This window comes from Oncorhynchus keta, chromosome 34, assembly GCF_023373465.1.
Source record: "Oncorhynchus keta strain PuntledgeMale-10-30-2019 chromosome 34, Oket_V2, whole genome shotgun sequence".
Lineage (NCBI taxonomy): Eukaryota > Metazoa > Chordata > Actinopteri > Salmoniformes > Salmonidae > Oncorhynchus > Oncorhynchus keta.
The window spans coordinates 16,351,763-16,375,747 of NC_068454.1; the positions used below are offsets into that span (position 1 = coordinate 16,351,763).

Consider the following 23,985-nt stretch of genomic DNA (forward strand, 5'->3'; position numbering starts at 1 on the left):
CAGGGTAGGATAGATATAGGTCTGAGGCAGTTTGGGTCTAGAGTGTCTCCCCCTTTGAAGAGGGGGATGACTGCGGCAGCTTTCCCACATTTGGGGATGTCAGACAATACGTAAGAGAGGTTGAACAGGCTAGTAATTGTGGTTGCAACAATGTAGTGCCTTGAGGTTGGAGGCTGAGTAGTTGCAGTGATGCAACCAGTCAGGATGCTCTCAATGGTGCAGCTGTAGAACTTTTTGAAGATCTGAGGACCCATGCCAAAACCTTTCAGTCTCCTGAGGGGAATAGGCTTTTTTGTTGTGCCCTCTTCACGACTGTCTTGGTGTGTTTGGACCATGATAGTTTGTTAGTGATGTGGACACCAAGGAACTTGAAGCTCTCACTACAGCCCCATTGATGAGAATGGGGGTGTGCTCGGTCCTCCTTTTCCTGTAGTCCACAATCATCTCCTTTGTTTTGATCACATTGAAAGATTGTTGTCCAAGCACCACACGGCCAGGTCTCTGACCAAGGAGGTCAGGTCTCTGACCTCCTTCCTATAGGCTGTCTCATCATTGTCAGTGATCAGGCCTACCACTGTTGGGCCATCGGAAAACGTAATGATGGTGTTGGCGTCGTGCCTGGCCATGCAGTCATGAATGAGTGAACAGGTAGTACAGGAGGGGACTGAGCATGCACCCCTGAGGGGCCTCTGTGTTGAGGATCAGCATGGCGGATGTGTTTTTACCTAACCGTACCACCTGGGGATGGCCAGTCAGGAAGTTCAGGATAGAGTTGCAGAGGGAGGTGTTTAGTCCCAGGGTCCTTAGCGTATTGATGAGCTTTTAGGGCCCTATGGTGTTGAATGCTGAGCTGTAGTCAATGAATAGCATTCTCATATAGGTGTTCCTTTTGTCCAGGTGGGAATGGGCAGTTTGGAGTGCAATAGAGATTTCATCATCTGTGGATCTGTTGAAGAGGTTTGAAAATTGGAGTGGGTCTAGGGTTTAAGGAATAATGGTGTTATATGACCCATGACCAGCCTTTCAAAGCTACGGGTCGGTAGTCATTTCGGCAGGTTACCTTAGTGTTCTTGGGCACAGGAACTTTGGTGGTCTGCTTGAAACATGTTGGTATTACAGACTCAGTCAGGTACAGGTTGAAAATGTCAGTGAAGACACTTGCCAGTTTGTCCACGCATGCTCGGAGTACACGTCCTGGTAATCCGTCTGGCCCTGCGACCTTGTGAATGTTGACCTGTTTAAAGGTCTTACTCACATCGGCTACGGAGAGCTTGATCACACTGTCGTCTGGAACAGCTGATACCTCCTGGCCCTCTCACTTCGGGGCCCAGCTAGGGTCTTTCCTCTTCATCCAGAGCCACTGACTGCTGCCTTCTGCCGCCTCTAATACAGCTTTGATTGCCGAACGCTGGCTCTGGCTCTTAATTCCCAGGTCTCTAAGCAGTCTGGTTGTAGATGTTGCCACAAAACCTCTGCAGCCCACCTCCACTGGTCGGACTTCTGTGTTCCAGCCATGATGCCGTGCTTCGGCAGCTAGATCAGCATAGCGCAGATGTTTTCGCTCATAAGCCTCATCTACTGAGTTTTCCCAGGGTACTGTGAGCTCAATGATGAAGACCTTATTGAGTGAACGGGACCAGAGCACAATGTCAGGTGTTAGGGTGGTGGTTGCGATCTCCGGAGGAAACACAAGTTGCAGGCCAATGTCAGCTAGCATTTTCCAGTCGCGGGCCAAGCGCAGCTGGTCTCGCTCTAATGGTGTAGAGCCGCTCTTCGGTGGTTTAGCCCCTTCGCGGACAAAGTTTGTCCGTAAGGAGTGCGATGCTGCTGTGGGTGGTAGGGAGTTGGTGGCAGCTCGCTTGTCCTCGAGGGCGGACGCAAGGTTTTTAAGGACTTGGTTGTGACGCCAAGTGTAGCGTCCTTGGGTGTGGCTTGTTTTACACCCTGTGAGAATGTGCCTGAGGTTGGCTGGCATGGAACAGAGGGCACAGTCCGGATCTTCACCATACCATTGGTGAAGATTAACTGGTGTTGGAAGGACGTCATATGGACGTCCTCCTCTCTGATGGAGAAGCTCAACCGCCTCGCTTCCATGGCCCACAGATCCTTCCAGCTGATCTTCCTCTTCTCCACACTGTCCCATCGAGTCCACTGTCCCTGTTTGGCAAGATAGACTGCCTTGGCCCACCTTGCAGCCTCCTCTTGATGGCATACTTCCTGCACTACCATCTTCCGCCACTCTGGTGCAGTGGCCTTACTCCAAGCAGCACGGCTAGTTAGCCCAAGGCCTCCTCTCCCTTGCTGAACATGACCCACAATGTCAGCATGTCTGAGGGCTGCTGTTGCCTCCTGGACTGCCTTTCCTGGCCTCCATTTAACTTGTCTGATAGGCTTGCATCACTGGGCAGCTCGCAGCTGTGCTTCCCTTTGTAGTCTGTAATATTTTGCAAGCCCTGCCACATCCGACGAGTGTCGGAGCTGGTGTAGTATGATTCAATCTTAGTCCTGTATTGACGCTTTGCCTGTTTGATGGTTCGTCTGAGGGCATAGAGCGATTTCTTATAAGCTTCCGGGTTAGAGTCCCGCTCCTTGAAAGCGGCAACTCTACCCTTTAGCTCAGTGATGGCAGGGTAGCCTAGTGGTTAGAGCGTTGGACTAGTAACCGAAAGGTTGCAAGTTCAAATCCCCGAGCTGAACAGGCAGTTAACCCACTGTTCCTAGGCCGTCATTGAAAATAAGAATTTGTTCTTAACTGACTTGCCAAGTTAAATAAAGGTAAAAATAAAACAATTCTAAAAAAAGTGCAGATGTTGCCTATAATCCATGGATTATAGTTGGGGTATGTACGTACGGTCACTGTGGGTAAAGACGTCATCGATGCAATTATTGATGAAGCCAGTGACAGATGTGGTGTACTCCTCAGTGCCAGGAAGAATCCCGGAACATATTGTGCTAGCCAAAACAAGCTTAGCATCTGCTTCTTCTGACCTGATGCTTCCTGCTTTAGTTTTTGCTTGTAAGCAGGAATCAGGAGGATAGAATTATGCTTTGATTTGCCAAATGGGGGGCGAGCTTTGTACGCGTCTGTGTGTGGATTAAAGGTGGTCTAGAGTTTTTTCCCTCTGGTTGCAGAGGGAAAGTCCCCGGCACTAGGAGTTCCGCCCCGATGAGTGTTTTCCTGTTTGCTTATGGCTGTAATACAGCTCATTGACTGCGGTCTTAGTGTAAGCATCGGTTTGTGGCAGTAAATAGTGTGGTCTACAGCACCCACAGCATGATGCTGCCACCAGCATGCATCACCGTAGGGATGGTGCCAGGTGTCCTCCAGATGTCATCATGAAGTGCTTTGAGAGACTAGTCAAGGACCATATCACCTCCACCCTACCTGACACCCTAGACCCACTCCAATTTGCTTACCGCCCAAATAGGTCCACAGACGATGCAATCTCAACCACACTGCACACTGCCCTAACCCACCTGGACAAGAGGAATACCTATGTGAGAATGCTGTTCATCGACTACAGCTCGGCATTCAACACCATAGTACCCTCCAAGCTCGTAATCAAGCTCGAGACCCTGGGTCTCGACCCCGCCCTGTGCAACTGGGTACTGGACTTCCTGACGGGCCGCCCCCAGGTGGTGAGGGTAGGCAACAACATCTCCCCCCCGCTGATCCTCAACACGGGGGCCCCACAAGGGTGCATTCTGAGCCCTCTCCTGTACTCCCTGTTCACCCACGACTGCGTGGCCACGCACGCCTCCAACTCAATCATCAAGTTTGTGGACGACCCAACAGTGGTAGGCTTGATTACCAACAACGACGAGACGGCCTACAGGGAGGAGGTGAGGGCCCTCGGAGTGTGGTGTCAGGAAAATAACCTCACACTCAACGTCAACAAAACTAAGGAGATGATTGTGGACTTCAGGAAACAGCAGAGGGAACACCCCCCTATCCACATCGATGGAACAGTAGTGGAGAGGGTAGCAAGTTTTAAGTTCCTCGGCATACACATCACAGACAAACTGAATTGGTCCACTCACACTGACAGCGTCGTGAAGAAGGTGCAGCAGCGCCTCTTCAACCTCAGGAGGCTGAAGAAATTCGGCTTGTCACCAAAAGCACTCACAAACTTCTACAGATGCACAATCGAGAGCATCCTGGCGGGCTGTATCACCGCCTGGTACGGCAACTGCTCCGCCCTCAACCGTAAGGCTCTCCAGAGGGTAGTGAGGTCTGCACAACGCATCACCGGGAGCAAACTACCTGCCCTCCAGGACACCTACACCACCCGATGTTACAGGAAGGCCATAAAGATCATCAACCACCTGAACCACTGCCTGTTCACCCCGCTATCATCCAGAAGGCGAGGTCAGTACAGGTGCATCAAAGCTGGGACCGAGAGACTGAAAAACAGCTTCTATCTCAAGGCCATCAGACTGTTAAACAGCCACCACTAACAATGAGTGGCTGCTGCCAACACACTGTCATTGACACTGACCCAACTCCAGCCACTTTAATAATGGGAATTGATGTAAATATATCACTAGCCACTTTAAACAATGCTACCTTATATAATGTTACTTACCCTACATTATTCATCTCATATGCATACGTATATACTGTACTCTACATCATCGACTGCATCCTTATGTAATACATGTATCACTAGCCACTTTAACTATGCCACTTTGTTTACATACTCATCTCATATGTATATACTGTACTCGATACCATCTACTGTATGCTGCTCTGTACCATCACTCATTCATATATCCTTATGTACATATTCTTTATCCCCTTACACTGTGTATAAGACAGTAGTTTTGGAATTGTTAGTTAGATTACTTGTTGGTTATCACTGCATTGTCGGAACTAGAAGCACAAGCATTTCGCTACACTCGCATTAACATCTGCTAACCATGTGTATGTGACAAATAAAATTTGATTTGACGCGTGGCATTCAGGCCAAAGAGTTCAATCTTGGTTTCATCAGACCAGAGAATCTTGTTTCTCGTGGTCTGGGAGTCTTTAGGTGCCTTTTGGCAAACTCCAAGTGGGCTGTCATGTGCCTTTTACAGGGGAGTGGCTTCCATCTGACCACTCTACCATAAAGGACTGATTGTTGGTGCTGCAGAGATGGTTGTCCTTCTGGAAAGTTCTCCCATCTCCACAGTGGAACTCTGTCAGTGACCATCGGGTTCTTGATCACCTCCCTGACCAAGGCCCTTCCCCCCCGATTGTTCAGTTTGACCGGTCGGCCAGCTCTTGTTAGAATCTTGTTGGTTCCAAACTTCTTCCATTTTAGAATGATGGAGGCCACTGTGTTCTTGGGGACCTTCAATGTTGCAGACATTTTCTGGTACCCTTCCCCAGATCTGTGCCTCAACATAATCCTGTCTCGGACCTCTACAGACAATTCCTTCGACCTCATGGCTTGGTTTTTGCTCTGATATATACTGTCAACTTATATAGACAGGTGTGTGCCTTTCCAAATCATGTCTAATCAATTGAATTTACCACAGGTGGACTCCCATCAAGTTGTAGAAACATCTCAAGGATGATCAATGGAAAAAGGATGCACCTGAGCTCAATTTCGAGTTTCATAGCAAAGGGTCTGAATACTAACGTATTTAAGGATTTGTTTTTTTGTAACAATTTCTAAAAACCTGTTTATGCTTTGTCATTATGGGTATTGTGTGTAGATTGCAGAATTGTTTTATTTAATCCATTTTAGAGTAAGGCTGTAACGTAACAAAATGTGGAAAAAGTCAAGGGGTCAGAATACTTTCTGAAGGCATTGTATGTATTTATTATTCACAGGAACTGCAGAATAATGATACTATTAATATAATACTAGATAATACTTGCACATTAATTACACATCTTTCTGTAATAAGAACGAACTACACATTTAGTTGTGTTTTTGTTCTACCCCGTGTTATTTTTAGTACTACATTGATATTGATTTCTGCTTTGTTGGGTTTGGAGCTTGCAAGAAAGGCATTTCACCCTACTTGTGAACGTGACATAAACACATGTTTGTTTACCTACCCTTAAAGATAGGGTTCATTTTTATAGCTTTGAGTATAAAATCATTCAGGACATAGGATGGACCAAATAAATACATAGTTAAACTTAGAATGTAATAGGATCGTTGTGGGAGGGACATTGTGAAATAAGGAGTACCGATGGCTCAATTATTACCACATAAGTTCATGCATAGTGAGTGTTCTTATCTACAACAACCGTATGGTAAAAGTAGGTTAAAAGTCTAATCAAATTGATCACATGCACCGAATACAACAGGTGTGTAGACCTTAGCGTGAAATGCTTACTTACAAGCCCTTAACCAACAATGCAGTTCAAGAAATAGTTAAGAAAATATTTACTAAATAACCTAAAGTAAAAAATAAAATAACGAGGATATATACAGGGGGTACCAGTACCGATTCAATGTGTGGGGGGGGTACAGGTTAGTCGAGGTAATGTGTACATGTAGGTAGGGGTAAATTGACTATGCATAGATCATAAACAGAGTAGCAGCAGTGTAAAACCAAAGAGGTGGGGGTCAATGTAACTAGTCCAGGTGGCTATTTGAATAATTGTTCAGCAGTCGTATGGCTTGGGGATAGAAGCTGATAATTATAGTAAATAATTATGCGTGCTATCAAACATCACATAACACACACACAAATATCATGATGATTTCTTTGATACAAGAGTTAACTCGTATATGTCTAAAAAAGCAAGCTAGTCCCCGCCCCCTGTCTTGTTGTCCAAAAACTTGCATGAAATCGATTTGAGTGGAAAGGCTAGCTTGCTATTCTACATTGACTCATATATCAAGTCCACAATCTTGGGAGTGTACATTTTAAGAGGTATGTGTACGACCATAAACTATTTTTGGTGTATATATGAAATCCATTACATTGTCAATCTAAACGGAATTGTATATTCTTTCACTAGGTAATCGGTCTTCCCGCTTTTTGTATCAAACTGTTAGCTAGCTGAACGCTACCTACAAAGCTAGCGTGTTGATCCGCTATACCACATGCATTAGCCAAAAAACACGAACATCAAGTCTAAATAATGTACTGGATGGAGTGGTTTTCAGATTACTTCCCAACTACAAAATCGCTTTCCAAATGACTTGTCTACGATTTGCCTTCAAAAGTGTCCATACAAAATCCAACTTTCGACACGTTAGCTAACTAAGCAGTGGTAGCTGCTAGCTAATATTGCTAACGCAAACGACAGCTTGTTCATTCTATTCCAGTTGTTCGCCCTGGTGATACGTTATACTTTTAGCCATATGTAAATACGTTTTCCCAATGTTATAAATATTAAGTTGTTTTTCATTTTAATCGAGCAAATTACTCCGGCATTTCCCCCTGACCGCTCTCGGAAGTCTGTAGACAACACTAAACTTAGCCAGGATTTCCGGCTCCTTTGCGATTGCCCCTCTGCTGTTTTGTTTCCGTTTCTTCCATTTCCGTTTTAAAGTTTTCCAGATTCTAAGTTTCAGAGTATATTTAAATCGACATTTAAATCAGTTATTCATTGAACTGTGTTTCTTACAGTCAGTATAAATTGTGTATTTCATGAGACCGACCCCCGTTTTGCGCGTGTCTCGCCCCTCACATATCATCGCTGAAAAATATGCTGGATAGCTAGCATTGTATTGCTACAGTATTGTACAGCTATGCTACACGTATAATTAACATTATTACCGATATATCTTATAAGTGTTTGCTTTCAGAGGAGTTCAAATGTATAAAGTTTATGTAATGATTTATCAACTAATGGCCTACAGTAAGGCCTATGCTTTGGAGAGGCCTCGCCCTCGCGTTAGTACTTTAGCACGCACATAACTCTCTGCCGCCCAATGAGAAACCGAGGCTCCCTCAACTGGGTGATTCTCATGAATACAGTTTTAAAATGTCTAGCAAATTGAGTTACAAAACCATGATTCATCTTCAAAAATCAAGTTTCATTTTGAGGACCAGATGTTTAGATTTTGGAAAGTGTCTTATATTAAATTAATGTTACATTTTACCTGAAATTTGTCAATTTCCACCCCAAATTCTCATTGCTGAAATGCGTCTGGATTAAATTCTTTAGAAAAAAACTAATTTATTTGAATAAACCCCCAAATATATTGCAGTAGTTTGTCCATAAATCATAAAAATGTTACACTATTTGAAGTTTACATGAAACTATAATATTTATTACATGCAAACAGTATTTGTGGACATTACATAACACTTTTTAAAGTAAAGCTTTATTCACCCATGATGCATCATCTAGAGGAGTAGTCCTTATATGAGCACACGTTTTAAGTGTATATATATATATACACTTGTCTTCAGAATGAGGTTCTTATTCTCATCCCACTTGGCCTTCTCATTACCGAAAGCGCTAAAATGTCCCGTATTATGCTTTACTCAGGCCTCACTAGGTGAGCAATGTTGAAAAATATTTGAATATTGATTTGTTTTTGTTCACTTTTTTGGACTTAGAAATTTTTTACGGTAATAGTCATTTTGCGATTTTATTTTTTTGTAAAATGCATAATATCTGACCAAAAATATAATAATTCTGAAATAGATAAATACGGATCCTAATCTCAGTGTTGCAAGAGGAAATGTAGTGAAAAATTACACCTGAGATTTTTTTGTTTTTGTTTCGAGACTATGACCCAACTTCATTCACATCAAGACCCACTAGCAAAATATTAACCTTTTAGATTTTATTTTAAACAACTTTTTACTTGATATAATGCCACTGTTCAAAGAATGTGTTCATGATAATTTACTAAAGTCTCAATGATGGTGCCAATTTGAACCGTTTGTAGCGATGTGTTTGTTCCATCGCATCTGAAAACATTTGATGTCACCTTAATGTTGATTGATACCCCCCTGTCTGTCTGTCTTTTCCTCAGAATAGGTTGATTCTTGGGGTACAGCAATGTCTAAAAGTGAGACAGAGGAGATGATAGAGATTGAGATCGACGGACAGGAGAAACAGGAGTGCCTGGAGGAGGGGTGAGTGATATATATTTTACAATATGACCAGGCACCCATAAGCACATCAATTCAAACCCAGCTCCCTCCCTACTTCTGATGATTTAACATGACTATTTGTGTGTTTCTGTTTGTGTGGTCGTGACATTTTCAGGGTTGAGGAGCAGACCATTACATCAGCCGATCTGATCCAACAGGACATCGACATCAATGAGCCAATCGGTAACCTGAAGAAGCTCCTGGAGCCCCGTATCCAGATGTCATTGGATGGATATGAAATATGTCTACAGGACATCCAGGTACTGATGGAGGCCTGCATTTATGGGGTTCCAATACCTGATCAGACCTGAAGCTGATGGAGGCCTGTATTTATGGAGTTCAAATACCTGATCAGACCTGATACTGATGGAGGCCTGTATTTATGGGGTTAAAATACCTCTCTCTCTCTCTCTCTCTCTCTCTCTCTCTCTCTCTCTCTCTCTCTCTCTCTCTCTCTCTCTCTCTCTCTCTCTCTCTCTCTCTCTCTCTCTCTCTCTCTCTCTCTCTCTCTCTCTCTCTCTCTCTCTCTCTCTCTCTCTCTCTCTCCTCTCTCTCTCTCTCTCTCTCTCTCTCTCTCTCTCTCTCTCTCTCTCTCTCTCTCTCTCTCTCTCCTGTCCTCCTCCCTCACCCGTCCTCCGCTCTGTCCCTCGCCTGTCCTCCCCTGTTGCCCTCTCCTTTCTCTTTCTTTCTGTCTCTCCAGCTGCATCCAGACCACAGCCTCTTTGATCAAGGAGTGAAGACAGACGGCACAGTGCAACTCAGTCTACAGATCATCACAAAGCCAGGTACACAAACGACAGTCTCGGCACCAAAATCAAAACCCAGGCACCCAATATATAGATGCACACAAATGTGGAACCATACAAATGAGGCTGTTGATTCTAATCACACTCTAACCTCCCATCAAATCCCTCCATCCAGGCGAGGAGAAGCTGAACATCCTGGAGATCGTGAAGCCGGTGGAGACTGTGGAGGTGGTGATCGACCCGGATGCGGCAGGGGAGGAGGGCACCCTGATGGAGGAGGGCCAGCTGATTGCTGTGGAGCACTCCTCCCTGTCAGATGACACCTCGGAGCAGGTGACACGCTGGGCCGCCGCCCTGGAGGGCTACCGCAAGGAACAGGTCCGCCTGGGGATACCCTACGGTGAGGAGGACACCAACACACACTTGCACTGAAACACAAAACCACAATTAATCAGGCAGGTACACACTGTTGTACAAAGTGAGGCCAGTTTGCTGCTATTGCCATGCCATTTATAACAGACAAGAAAAGCTGTAGTCAGCATTGTCAGTCTTGTAATGTGTCTGTCTCCTCTCAGACCCAGAACAGTGGACGGCGGACCAGGTGATCCACTGGGCCGTGTGGGTGATGAAGGAGTTCAGCATTGACGAGATGGAGGTGGGAGGGATTCACATCCCAGGTCATGACCTCTGTTCCTTCACCCAGGAAGAGTTCCTGCAGAGGGTCCCCAGTGGAGAGATCCTTTGGAGCCACTTAGAGCTGCTCCGCAAGTGTGAGTTTGTATTGTAGCTTCTGTATGTTAAGTCACGGTGTAAGGGATAAGGGCTAGCACCATTTCAGGACTAAGTAGAGTCATAATACAAACCTTGCAGCAGTTAGCCTCGAGGTTAGAAGGTTGGGCCAGTAACCGAAAGGTTGCGGTTCCGAAACCGGAGCCGACAAGGTCGCTGTGCCATTAACCAAGGCACCTAACCCTAATTTCTCCAGGGTCGCTGTACAATGACCCCACTCTCTGCGGGTGTCTCAGGGAGTTGGGATGTGTAAATAAAAATATTTACATTACACGCTTGTGTGTAACAGGACAAATGTAAGCCCCCCCCCCAAAACAAATTGTTATTCTTATTATATTGGTTACATACAGTATGCCTGAAAATTAGAGGCTAGGAAGTATCCAACATGGCGCTGACAATGATTAACGAGTCGTGGTGTGATCATAACGACATACAGGAACTCAAGTCGTTCTGTTCACCTGACCTAGAATCCCTTACAATCAAATGCTGACCGCATTATCTACAAAGGGAATTTTCTTATCACCCCCAAGCAGACACCTCGACGGCCCTGAAAGAACTTCATTGGACTCTATGTAAACTGGAAACCACATATCATGAGGCTGCATTTATTGTAGCTGGGGCTTTTAACAAAGCTAATCTGAAAACAAGGCTCCCTAAATTTTATCAGCATATCGAATGCGCAACCCGGGCTGGCAGCATTCTGGATCATTGTTACTCTAACTTCCGCGAAGTGAGCAAGTTTATTAGCAAGTACATTGGTGATGTTGTACCCATGGTAACTATTAAAACCTTCCCCAACCAGAAACCGTGGATTGATGGCAAACAGTGTAGCTATTCCCTCCGCAAGGCAATCAAACAAGCTAAGCGTCAGTATAGGGACAAAGTATAGGTATGTGGCAGGGTCTACAGTCAATCACGACATCGTCGCGGACACCGATGTCTTGCCCCAGATGACTTAGGGCACGACTGCGTGGCCTCGCATGCCTCCAACTCAATCATCAAGTTTGCAGACAACACTGCAGTGTTAGGCATGATTTCCAACAACGACGAGACGGCCTACAGGAAGGAGGTGAGGGCCCTCAGAGTGTGGTGTCAGGAAAATAACATTCACACTCAACGTCAACAAAACAAAGGAGATGATAGTGGACTTCAGGAAACAGCAGAGGGAGCACCCCATATCCACATCGACGGGACAGTATTGGAGAAGGTGGGAAGGTTTAAGTTCCTCAGCGTACACATCACGGACAAACTAAAATGGTCCACCCACACAGACAGCGTGGTGAAGAAGGCGCAACAGTGCCTCTTGAGACTCAGTTGGCTGAAGAATTTGGCTTGTCACCGAAAACACTCACAATCTTTTACAGATGCACAAACGAGAGCATCCTGTCGGGCTGTATCACCGCCTGGTACGGCAACCGCTCCTCCCTCAAAGCAGGTGCACCAAAGCAGGGGCCGAGAGACTGAAGCTATTTTTCAATCTCAAGGCCATCAGACTGTTAAACAGCCATCACTAACATTGAGGGGCTGCTGCCAATATACGGACTCAAATCTCTAGCCACTTTAATAATAAAAAACTGGATGTAATAAAGGTATCACCTGTCACTTTAAACAATGTCACTTTATATCATGTTTACATACCCTACATTACTCATCTCATATGTATATACTGTATTCTATACCATCTACTGCATCTTGACTATGCTGAACGGCCATCTCTCATCCATATATTTATATGTACATATTCTTAGTCATTCCTTTACACTTGTGTGTATTAGGTAGTTGTTGTGGAATTGTTAGATTACTTGTTAGATTTTACTGCACTGTCGGAACTAGAAGCACAAGCTTTTCGCTACACTCGCATTAACATCTGCTTACCATGTGTATGTGACCAATAAAATGTGATTTGATTTGAAGGGGATAGGAGTTGTTCTGAGCCTGGACAAGCATGTTTATTGAAGTTGGTTTTAGCTCACATACTGTATCTGTCCATGTTCTTTACAGATGTGTTAGCCAGTCAGGACCAGGAGGCCACAGTCACCATTGACCAACGTAAGTTTATTTCCTGTCTCTCTCACTCATTGTCACCCTGCATTCATCAACCACACTATATTGTTCTCCTCTATGTGGGTGTTGTTGCCTATAGGCACAGATCTAGGATCAGCTTACTCTCACCCAAATCCTTACTTGTGCCAACATGGGTAGGAACACCAAACTGACCATAGATCAGGTGGTAACTTCATCCTGTATATTTCTGGCTGTTTGAACCTCCGCCCCCAGAAGTCCAGATCATCCCAGCTGCTGTGCAGACCACACCCACCACTATCAAGGTACTGAAGCAGAACCGCGGCCCCAGAACACCCCGCATCTCAGGAGGAGAGGAGCGCAGCTCACCTGGAAACCGTACAGGTAGGCATTTGTGTCTTGGGTGTTGTGTATGTACAGTTGAAGTCGGAAGTTTACATACACCTTAGCCAAATACATTTAAACTCAGTTTTGCACAGTTCCTGACATTTATCCTATTAAAATTCCTTGTCTTAGGTCAGTTAGGATCTCCACTTTATTTTAAGAATGTGAAATGTCAGAATAATAGGACAGAGAAGGATTTATTTCAGCTTTTATTTCTTTCATCACATTCCCAGTGGATCAGAAGTTTACATACACTCAATTAGTATTTGGTAGCTGTGCCTTTAAATTGTTTAACTTGGGTCAAATGTTTTCGGGTAGCCTTCCACAAGCTTCCAAAAATAAGTTGGGTGAATTTTGGCCCATTCCTCCTGACAGAGCTGGTGTAACTGAGTCAGGTTTGTAGGCTTCCTTGCTCGCACAGGCTTTTTCAGTTCTGCCCACAAATTTGCTATGGGATTGAGGTCAGGGCTTTGTGATGGCCACTCCAATACCTTGACTTTGTTGTCCTTAAGCCATTTTGCCACAACTTTGGAAGTATGCTTGGGGTCATTGTCCATTTGGAAGACCCATTTGTGACCAAGCTTTAACTTCCTGACTGATGTCTTGAGATGTTGCTTCAATATACACACAATTTTCCTCTTCATGATGCCATCTATTTTGTGAAGTGCACCAGTCCCTCCTGCAGCAAAGCACCCCCACAACAAGATGCTATCACCCCTGTGCTTCACGGTTCGGATAGTGTTCTTTGGCTTGCAAGACTCCTCCTTTTTCCTCCAAACATAATGATGGCCAAACAGTTCTATTTTTCTTTCATCAGACCAGAGGACATTTCTCCAAAAGGTATGATCTTTGTCCCCATGTGCAGTTGCAAACCGTAGTCTAGCTTTTTTATGGAGGTTTGGAGCAGTGGCTTCTTCCTTGTTGAGTGGCATTTCAGGTTATGTCAATATAGGACTCATTTTACTGTGGATATCGGTACTTTTCTACCCGTTTCCTCCAGCATCTTCACAAGGTCCTTTGCTGTTGTTCTGGGATTGATTTGCACTTTTCGCACCAAAGTACGTTCATCTCTAGGAGACAGAATGCATCTACATCCTGAGCGGTATGACGGCTGCGTGGTCCAATGGTGTTTGTACAGATGAATGTGGTACCTTCAGGTGTTTGGAAATTTCTCCCAAGGATGAACTAGACTTGTGGAGCTCTACATTATAATTTTCTTCTGAGGTTTTGGCTGATTTCTTTTGATTTTCCCACGATGTCAAGCAAACAGGCCCTGATCTTGAAGGTAGGCTTTGAAATACATCCACAGGTACACCTCCAATTGACTCAAATTATGTAAATCAAGCCAATAATTTTCTGGAATTTTCCAAGCTGTTTAAAGGCACAGTCAACTTACTGCATGTTAACTTCTGACCCACTGGAATTGTGATACAATGAATTATAAGTGAAATAATCTGTCTGTAAACAATTGTTGGAAAAATTACTTGTGTCATGCACAAGGTAGATGTCCTAACCGACTTGCCAAAACCATAGTTTGTTAACAACAAATTTGTGGAGTGGTTGAAAAACGAGTTTTAATGACTCCAACTTAAGTGTATGTAAACTTCCGACTTCAACTGTATGTGTACCTCGAGCAGTAGTCTTGGTATGCTTTTTTTTAATGGATGCCTTAAATGTGCATATGCTCGTATCTGATGTGAACACACGCACACCTGTCCTCATCACCTGTCCCTTTAGGTAACAACGGTCAGATCCAGCTGTGGCAGTTCCTGTTGGAGCTGTTGACGGATAAGGATGCTAGAGACTGTATCTCCTGGGTGGGAGAGGAGGGAGAGTTCAAACTCAACCAGCCTGAACTGGTGGCACAGAAATGGGGCCAACGCAAGAACAAGCCCACCATGAACTATGAGAAACTCAGCCGAGCGCTCAGGTATTTTAATCTGCCAGTTTCTCTCCCTTTTCCTCTAACATTTTCGTTGCACAATTTCAGGCAATCGTGACTTGTTCCCTTACCTTGAACTTTCTAGTCATGTCGTTTTAATTTCTGCCAATTTTCTCAGGTATTACTACGACGGGGACATGATCAGCAAGGTGCAGGGCAAGCGCTTCGTCTACAAGTTTGTGTGCGACCTGAGGACTTTGATTGGCTACAGCGCTGCTGAGCTCAACAACCTGGTGACTGAGTGTGAGCAGAAGAAGCTGGCCCGCATTCAGCTGCACGGGATTGGCCAGCCCATCACCACGGTGACACTGGCCACCTCAGCACAGGACAGCTGAGGGGGAGGGGCATGGGGCTCCATGACTGCCCCAGGTAGAAGTTGCCCACTGGCACAAATCTAGGATCAGATTACTGTGACCAGCCCTAAGCGTTATATTAATAGGTGGAAATGATGAACAGACTTTAGATCCATGTCTATGGGCAACTTCGTCCTTTTCCTTTTGGTTGGAGAGGTTGTTTTCGTATTTTAACCAGGGAAGAGATGCTTGTTGGAGGGAGTGTGTGTGTATATGAGTGTCTGAGAGGTGGAGTGTGTTTGCGTATGCTGGAAAATCAAATGAGCTTTGCATTTTTTGTTCCTTTATCTGTAGCTTAGTATAGTTTCCATTGTATATACCGGTACTCCATGTTTTTGATAGCCACAAGGGCAGTGTATTTTCATATTTTCCATTTATAAAAGGACCAGTTTTGTATTTTATTTGAAGCTTTTTTCCTCCTAATGAGTTGGACCTTTATCGTCCACCAGGGGAAATAAAGTGGCAGATGTTTTCCTAAGGACTGAGTCTGTCCTTGATCCAACAGCTCCAATGCAGAGCCACAAAATTGCATGTCGGTGTATTCTACTATGCTCATTCAAGCGAGACCCCGATGTAGTTCCTAAAAAAACCTGTTGGTGGGGGGACCCTACACGCAGTCTGTCTATAGGCAGAACTGCTCCAGTACACGTAGTCTGTCTATAGGCAGAACTGCTCCAGTACACGTAGTCTGTCTATAGGCAGAACTGCTCCAGTACACGCAGTCTGTCTATAGGCAGAACTGCTCCAGTACACGCAGTCTGTCTATAGGCAGAACTGCTCCAGTACACGCAGTCTGTCTATAGGCAGAACTGCTCCAGTACACGCAGTCTGTCTATAGGCAGAACTGTTCCAGTACACGCAGTCTGTCTATAGGCAGAACTGCTCCAGTACACGCAGTCTGTCTATAGGCAGAACTGCTCCAGTACACGCAGTCTGTCTATAGGCAGAACTGCTCCAGTACACGCAGTCTGTCTATAGGCAGAACTGCTCCAGTACACGCAGTCTGTCTATAGGCAGAACTGTTCCAGTACACGCAGTCTGTCTATAGGCAGAACTGCTCCAGTACACGCAGTCTGTCTATAGGCAGAACTGCTCCAGTACACGCAGTCTGTCTATAGGCAGAACTGCTCCAGTACACGCAGTCTGTCTATAGGCAGAACTGCTCCAGTGTAATGCGTATGCATGCATACATGCACACCACTCAGGTGGGTTCTAATGTTTTTCTTATATGACCAGGATTCAAGCTCTGTCATGACCACACACAGATTCAACACCAGATATTTGTATGTACATTCAACATTTTATTGATGGGAAGTGTAGAAAGCGTTCTCAGTCTAAGCAAATGATTTGTATAGGTACACAGAAAAAGTCACAAAATGAACAAATGAAACCACTAACCCCTGGAGATACCCTGTACAAGTATCCTTGATAACACCAAAACATTTACCTGATTTAAGAGCTTCAGTTTGTGTGTAGGGAGGGAGTGTAGTAGTATGTAGATCTGTGGCATAATTGCACAATATGAATGTCACATTCATGTCTATTGGAGGCTCCATTTGGGTATGGGGAATGTCTCGTCTACTACGGCCTCAATACTGATCCCAGATCTGGGGTGCTTTCAGCTCGGTGAAACATTCAGAATGTTGCAGATGGAAATGTAACACAAAACTACCTGACAGAATGACATCTGTTCCACATAACACATGTATATCTGAAAGTCCTGTGCAGTTGCTCCTTTCTGAACAGTGTCCCTGTATTTTGCCTCACGCACTTTGTCCCAAGATCAATATAACTAGTCTGAGATCAGTATTTCTTTAGCCTCTGCTTTTAAAGCCAGGATGTCTGAGACATGAGAGATTTGACAAAACAAGCAAGAGGGGGATATCCACCACAGAACAAGAAGAGTTTTTCTTATCTTTCCTTGGTTGTTTGATACATGTACATCAATAAGGGATCATAGCTTTCACCTGGTCAGTCTGTCATGGAAAAATAGTGTATGTTCTGTGTGAGACATTGTGGAGGGAATAAGTGTTTGATGATTAGAATGTACAAATCTGACACACCCAATCCCCCCCCTCTCTCTCAATTCAACATAGTTCACACAACAAGCCGACAGCATGGATAGAGGAGCAGGGCTGGTAGTGGGGGTTGAGGTCTATGGGATAGACTAGAGGAAAGGAGAGTTCGAAAGAGAGCCTGAAAGCCTGAGAAAGAAAACATAATAATGATATCTGTTTCCATTAATGATGTTCACAGACTATATAGGAATGAGGAAAGAGGGTGGAATGCTGAGATTTCTGGAATGATGAATGTAGCTGAAACAATTCCTCGTCGTGGAATATTTAAGGGACATAAACCAACAAACAGAGCAGTAACACCCAGACTAAATTAAACAGATCGACTTCCTTTCAGATACTATTACACATCATTATATTAGCTACATATAGATAGAGATAATTGGGTCCATGTAGGTAACAGAGCGAGGAAGGGGCTGGAAACAAAGGAGAGCACAGGTTCTGTTTAAAGATTGTCGCAGTGACAACAAAGCGGACCAGATTCTAAATACTTTTTTTCTCCTCTCTTCTTCATATCATAAGATCACAAAGAAGACACAGAAAATGTACAATCCTGCTAAAAGTCTATATGAGAGGCCCAGTCCTGTGACAGGAGCCAGCTTCTCTACGTATATCTGGCATCAATATCACCATGCACTACATATAGTTACAGCTAGTTTTTTCTGCCTTATTTCAATACATTACGCACAAAATAAAAACATTCAATATTTCTTTGCCTTTTACATATTTCTGATGTATTAGTTATATATTTTTGTTTTTTTATACATTTTTCTGGAAAAAAAACCTGAAACGCTTGTGGTATAATCCCACAGAGATGAGCTCAGGGCAGACTGAGCCCCTCCTCCCTTGTGGTATAATCCCACAGAGAGGAGCTCAGGGCAGACTGAGCCCCTCCTCCCTTGTGGTATAATCCCACAGAGAGGAGTTCAGGGCAGACTGAGCCCCTCCTCCCTTGTGGTATAATCCCACAGAGAGGAGCTCAGGGCAGACTGAGCCCCTCCTCCCTTGTGGTATAATCCCACAGAGAGGAGCTCAGGGCAGACTGAGCCCCTCCTCCCTTGTGGTATAATCCCACAGAGAGGAGCTCAGGGAAGACTGAGCCCCTCCTCCCTTGTGGTATAATCCCACAGAGAGGAGCTCAGGGCAGACTGAGCCCCTCCTCCCTTGTGGTATAATCCCACAGAGAGGAGCTCAGGGCAGACTGAGCCCCTTTTCCCTTGTGGTATGATCCCACAGAGAGGAGCTCAGGTTAGACTGAGCCCCTCCTCCCTTCGCTAGTGTTAAGAGCTATTATGTCATCACTAAACACAGCACAGCTGTCATCTGAGAGAGAGGGAGGGGAGAAGAGTGCTTGGGAGAGATGGAGGGGGAGGGGAGAGTAGTCAGAGTGAGTGAGGAAGAGGCAGGAAGTTGCAGGGATATTTGGGGCCTCTGTTTCACCCTCTTAGACCTGCGAGTGCTATCCTGAGGGGGAGGGCTCACCCACAGATAGACGGACAGATTAATCAATCAATGAGCTTCTCTGTTCTGTACAAACACGACAGGATATTATAGAAAAATATGCAGGTGAATGAGGATATCCTTGTCTGACCAATAGCAGCTATGAATGTTGATGTGCTGCACTTTACGAGGAAAGGATGAAGGGTGAGTGTGGCTAGGTTGTATTTCAGCCCCCAGCTCATTGGGACCACCCCTGGATAGCTGGAAGTAATATGACTACAACTATTTCAAACCCAATTCATTCTAGATTTTTCTGGCACTTCAGTCATACTGGTTTTACCTACTCAGTCCTTTCAGATCCATTGACAGCAATAGAGTAAGAGAAGGGTTTATGGACCAAAATGGTACAGGCCCTAGGTGTGAGGGGTTTATGGACCAAAATGGAACGGGCCCTAGATGTGAGGGGTTTATGGACCAAAATGGAACGGGCCCTAGGTGTGAGGGGTTTATGGACCAAAATGGAACGGGCCCTAGGTGTGAGGGGTTTATGCACAAAAATGGAACGAGCCCTAGGTGTGAGGGGTTTATGGACCAAAATGGAACGGGCCCTAGGTGTGAGGGGTTTATGGACCAAAATGGAACGGGCCCTAGGTGTGAGGGGTTTATGGACCAAAATGGAACGGGCCCTAGGTGTGAGGGGTTTATGGACCAAAATGGAACGGGCCCTAGGTGTGAGGGGTTTATGGACCAAAATGGAACGGGCCCTAGGTGTGAGGGGTTTATGGACCAAAATGGAACGGGCCCTAGGTGTGAGGGGTTAAAGGAAGTTCAGGGTCTGGGAGGGGTCAACGGGTAGCTCCTTAGTTCTGCATCTGTTCGAAGAACTTGTAGGTGGGGTTCTCATAGCCATTCTGCTGCATCTTGGACAGGTGACGCTCCTCTGGGGTCACTGCAGCATCCACCTGCAACACACACACCAGGTTAACACACACACACACCAGGTTAACACACACACACACACCAGGTTAACACACACACACACACACCAGGTTAACACACAGGTAGAGAACACCAACACTCACACACACCAGGTTAACACGCAGGTACAGAACACCAACACACACACAGGTACAGAACACCAACACACACACAGGTACAGAACACCAACACACACACACACACACACACACACACACACACACACACACACACACACACACACACACACACACAGGTACAGAACACCAACACGCAGACACAGAAAACACTCACCTCAATGATTCCGTGGTGGATGGAGGTATACTGCTTCTTCCTCAGCATAATCAGAGAGATGATGATGACTGTCGCTATGACAACCCCGCCCACCATTAGGCCGATGATGGCACCCTTGTTGGAGCCCACATCCTCAGCAAAGAACACCTGGTAATAATCAATACAACACCTATCAATCAACCTGGAGGTGTTCAGTGTTTCTGCAGTTATATACTGTATATTGTGAAGGCAACATTACTTACCAGTCTCAAATGCAAATGTTCCCATCATAAACATGTGAACTTGGGCTACTGAGCCAGTTTGTGATACACATGTACCAGTGTATACTGTAGGTAATTTACTGGGTGTTCCTGGACCAGTTTGTGATACATATTTATATATATATATTTTTTTTTATTTCACCTTTATTTAACCAGGTAGACTAGTTGAGAACAAGTTCTCATTTGCAACTGCGACCTGGCCAAGATAAAGCATAGCAGTGTGAACAGACAACACAGAGTTACACATGGAGTAAACAATTAACAAGTCAATAACACAGTAGAAAAAAAGGGGAGTCTATAGACATTGTGTGCAAAGGGCATGAGGAGGTAGGCGAATAATTACAATTTTGCAGATTAACACTGGAGTGATAAATGATCAGATGGTCATGTACAGGTATGGGTAGGGATGATCAGTGAGATACACCTGCTGGAGCGCGTGCTACGGATGGGTGTTGCCATCGTGACCAGTGAACTGAGATAAGGCGGAGCTTTACCTAGCATGTCCTTGTAGATGACCTGGAGCCAGTGGGTCTGGCGACGAATATGTAGCGAGGGCCAGCCGACTAGAGCATGCAAGTCGCAGTGGTGGGTGGTATAAGGTGCTTTAGTGACAAAACGGATGGCACTGTGATAAACTGCATCCAGTTTGCTGAGTAGAGTGTTGGAAGCAATTTTGTAGATGACATCGCCGAAGTCGAGGATCGGTAGGATAGTCAGTTTTACTAGGGTAAGTTTGGCAGCGTGAGTGAAGGAGGCTTTGTTGCGGAATAGAAAGCCGACTCTTGATTTGATTTTCGATTGGAGATGTTTGATATGAGTCTGGAAGGAGAGTTTGCAGTCTAGCCAGACACCTAGGTACTTAAAGATGTCCACATATTCAAGGTCGGAACCATCCAGGGTGGTGATGCTAGTCGGGCATGCGGGTGCAGGCAGCGATCGGTTGAAAAGCATGCATTTGGTTTTACTAGCGTTTAAGAGCAGTTGGAGGCCACGGAAGGAGTGCTGTATGGCATTGAAGCTCGTTTGGAGGTTAGATAGCACAGTGTCCAATGACGGGCCGAAAGTATATAGAATGGTGTCATCTGCGTAGAGGTGGATCAGGGAATCACCCGCAGCAAGAGCAACATTGATATATACGGAGAAAAGAGTCGGCCCGAGAATTGAACCCTGTGACACCCCCATAGAGACTGCCAGAGGACCGGACAGCATGCCCTCCGATTTGACACACTGAACTCTGTCTGCAAAGTAATTGGTGAACCAGGCAAGGCAGTCATCCGAAAAACCGAGGCTACTGAGTCTGCCGATAAGAATATGGTGATTGACAGAGTCGAAATGAATATGTACCAGTGTATACTGTAGGTAATTTACTGGGTGTTGCCGTACCAGTTTGTGATACATATATATATGAATATGTACCAGTGTATACTGTAGGTAATTTACTGGGTGTTGCCGTACCAGTTTGTGATACATATATATATATGAATATGTACCAGTGTATACTGTAGGTAATTTACTGGGTGTTGCCGTACCAGTTTGTGATACATATATATATGAATATGTACCAGTGTATACTGTAGGTAATTTACTGGGTGTTGCCGTACCAGTTTGTGATACATATATATATGAATATGTACCAGTGTATACTGTAGGTAATTTACTGGGTGTTGCCGTACCAGTTTGTGATACATATATATATGAATATGTACCAGTGTATACTGTAGGTAATTTACTGGGTGTTGCCGTACCAGTTTGTGATACATATATATATATATATATGAATATGTACCAGTGTATACTGTAGGTAATTTACTGGGTGTTGCCGTACCAGTTTGTGATACATATATATATGAATATGTACCAGTGTATACTGTAGGTAATTTACTGGGTGTTGCCGTACCAGTTTGTGATACATATATATATATATATATATAATATGAATATGTACCAGTGTATACTGTAGGTAATTTACTGGGTGTTGCCGTACCAGTTTTTGATGATGCACTTCATAGCTGGCGCTTTGCCGCTCCTCCTTCTCTACCCGCACCTCAGGAACCTCCTCAGGCTTCAGAGCAGACACTGGGCACAGTGAGGGACAGCATCCAAACATCATCAAAGAGACCTACACAAGCATAACCCAAACCACACACATGCCAATAACAGTAGAAGCACAATCATATACACACTTACCAGGCCGAGTGGGCAGACCTCTATCTGGGACTGGACGAGCATCAACAGGATCAACTGTTTTAACAGAGGAAACACTCACGGACTAAAAGCTTTAGACCAATTTAATGGATAATGCATGTGTATTGCTGTGGTTTCGTTAGGCTGTGTGTTAAGGCTGGTTGTGAGAGTGTGTGTTGTGTGTGTGTGTGTTACCGTGGTTGTCAGTGTTGGGCTGATTGAAGCTCTCTGGGTGGATGAAGCCCAGTCGATCCAGGCCCATGCCAGGGTCCAGAGGGGCAGAGCTGTAAGCCTGGTCAGGCATCAGGGCATCGTTTCCATAGCTCACCCTGCCATCACTCTACAAACACAGGATACACATTACTGACTTTCTATCTGTGTGTGGGTTTGTGAGATAGGAGAGATTGTACTATTTTTATGAGCAAGAGTGTGCGTGCCTGTGTATGTGTGAAACTCACCCTCCCATCGCTCTGCAGAGATGAGACTTGCTGAGACAGCTCTGACTGAACCCTCTGCATCAGGACAGCTACACACAGACAGAGAGAGAGAGAGAGGCAGAAAGGAAAAAGCATAATCTGTACAATATCTCAGTAATAACACAGCCCAGCACGACAGTGTATAGACTGAATAATATCATGACACGGCAGTATATGGGAAGGTGTAGGGCGACACTCACAAACTTGGTCTTGGATTTCATTGGTCACGCTGGGCACCTTGTAGAGCAGCCCCAGGGATTGGTTCATCCTCTCGTCAATCACACGCAGGTGGGTCATCACCTAGAGGCCAGAAGGGCAAAGTTCAGAGGTCAAAGGAGTTACACAGGACACAGAGTGGCTGTAGGGGCTTGTGGGTAGTGTAGGGTGGTTGAACGGTGAGCCTAGGGGTTTGTGCGTAGTGTATTATAGTGGTTGGGGTACCTGGGGTCGGATCTGAGCAGCCTTTTTGGGGTCCACCATGCGGACGTGCTCGTAGTGTTTCAGGGTGTGTTGTCTGTCCTTCTGTTCTGCACGGACATACTTCTTCAACAGGCCAAGCACCTGACGAGGCTGAGAGACAGAGAGAGACAAGGGAATGAGGTACAGAGGGACAGCGGGATGGGACACAGAGAGAGAGAGTCGGTGGGGATGGGACACAGAGAGAGAGAGACGGGGGGATGGGACACAGAGAGAGAGAGACGGGGGGATGGGACACAGAGAGAGAGAGACGGGGGGATGGGACACAGAGAGAGAGAGACGGGGGGATGGGACACAGAGAGAGAGAGAGATGGGACGGGGGGGGATGGGACACAGAGAGAGAGAGAGAGACGGGGGATGGGACGGGGATGAGACACAAAGAGAGAGAGAGAGACGGGGGATGGGACACAGAGAGAGAGAGATGGGGGATGGGACACAGAGAGAGAGAGACGGGGGGATGGGACACAGAGAGAGAGAGTCGGGGGGATGGGACACAGAGAGA

The 23,985-nt window shown here is 45.3% G+C and overlaps 3 protein-coding genes across 9 annotated transcripts in view; 1 reads left to right on the forward strand and 2 right to left on the reverse strand.

Annotated features, from left to right (window-relative positions):
• Positions 1–8,106, reverse strand: part of LOC118366779 (splicing factor U2AF 35 kDa subunit-like) — a 27,669-nt gene extending 19,563 nt beyond the window's left edge. Inside the window, exon 1 of one of the 2 annotated variants that reach the window (XM_052493292.1) lies at positions 8,058–8,106. The gene's annotated coding sequence lies outside the window, so the exon portion shown is untranslated. The remainder of the gene's footprint in view (positions 1–8,057) is intronic. The other variant, XM_035749442.2, reaches the window with a different exon arrangement.
• On the forward strand, positions 6,730–15,777 carry LOC118366778 (GA-binding protein alpha chain-like). 4 transcript variants are annotated; one of them, XM_035749436.2, is made up of 10 exons: positions 6,730–6,879; positions 8,943–9,045; positions 9,179–9,323; positions 9,764–9,848; positions 9,985–10,209; positions 10,385–10,579; positions 12,600–12,647; positions 12,876–13,004; positions 14,742–14,934; positions 15,065–15,777. In XM_035749436.2, the coding sequence occupies exons 2-10, from the start codon at positions 8,969–8,971 to the stop codon at positions 15,279–15,281; spliced, it is 1,314 nt and encodes a 437-aa protein (XP_035605329.1). In that variant the 5' UTR covers positions 6,730–6,879; positions 8,943–8,968; the 3' UTR covers positions 15,282–15,777. The 4 variants fall into 4 exon arrangements, with proteins under 4 accessions (XP_035605329.1, XP_035605332.1, XP_035605330.1 ...); XM_035749439.2 differs by having other exon boundaries at positions 12,879–13,004; XM_035749437.2 differs by having other exon boundaries at positions 6,741–6,879; positions 8,948–9,045.
• An 802-nt stretch (positions 15,778–16,579) lies between these two features.
• LOC118366612 (amyloid-beta A4 protein-like) overlaps positions 16,580–23,985 on the reverse strand; it is a 66,847-nt gene continuing 59,441 nt past the window's right edge. For all 3 annotated transcript variants that reach the window (XM_052493285.1, XM_052493286.1, XM_052493284.1), the window contains 8 exons: positions 23,448–23,576; positions 23,207–23,306; positions 22,989–23,056; positions 22,726–22,870; positions 22,534–22,587; positions 22,331–22,422; positions 20,087–20,233; positions 16,580–19,776 (listed from right to left, as the gene is read on the reverse strand). In XM_052493285.1, coding sequence (XP_052349245.1) covers positions 19,675–19,776; positions 20,087–20,233; positions 22,331–22,422; positions 22,534–22,587; positions 22,726–22,870; positions 22,989–23,056; positions 23,207–23,306; positions 23,448–23,576 — 837 coding nt within the window. In that variant the 3' untranslated portion in view covers positions 16,580–19,674. The remainder of the gene's footprint in view (positions 19,777–20,086; positions 20,234–22,330; positions 22,423–22,533; positions 22,588–22,725; positions 22,871–22,988; positions 23,057–23,206; positions 23,307–23,447; positions 23,577–23,985) is intronic.

Coding starts and splice junctions, on each gene's coding strand:
- LOC118366778 (XM_035749436.2), top strand. CDS start 8,969: ATGTCTAAAAGTGAGACAGAGGAGATGATAGAGATTGAGATCGACGGA. Junction 10,580..12,599: donor CTTAGAGCTGCTCCGCAAGT/GTGAGTTTGTAT, acceptor TGTTCTTTACAG/ATGTGTTAGCCAGTCAGGAC. Junction 14,935..15,064: donor AAACTCAGCCGAGCGCTCAG/GTATTTTAATCT, acceptor CAATTTTCTCAG/GTATTACTACGACGGGGACA.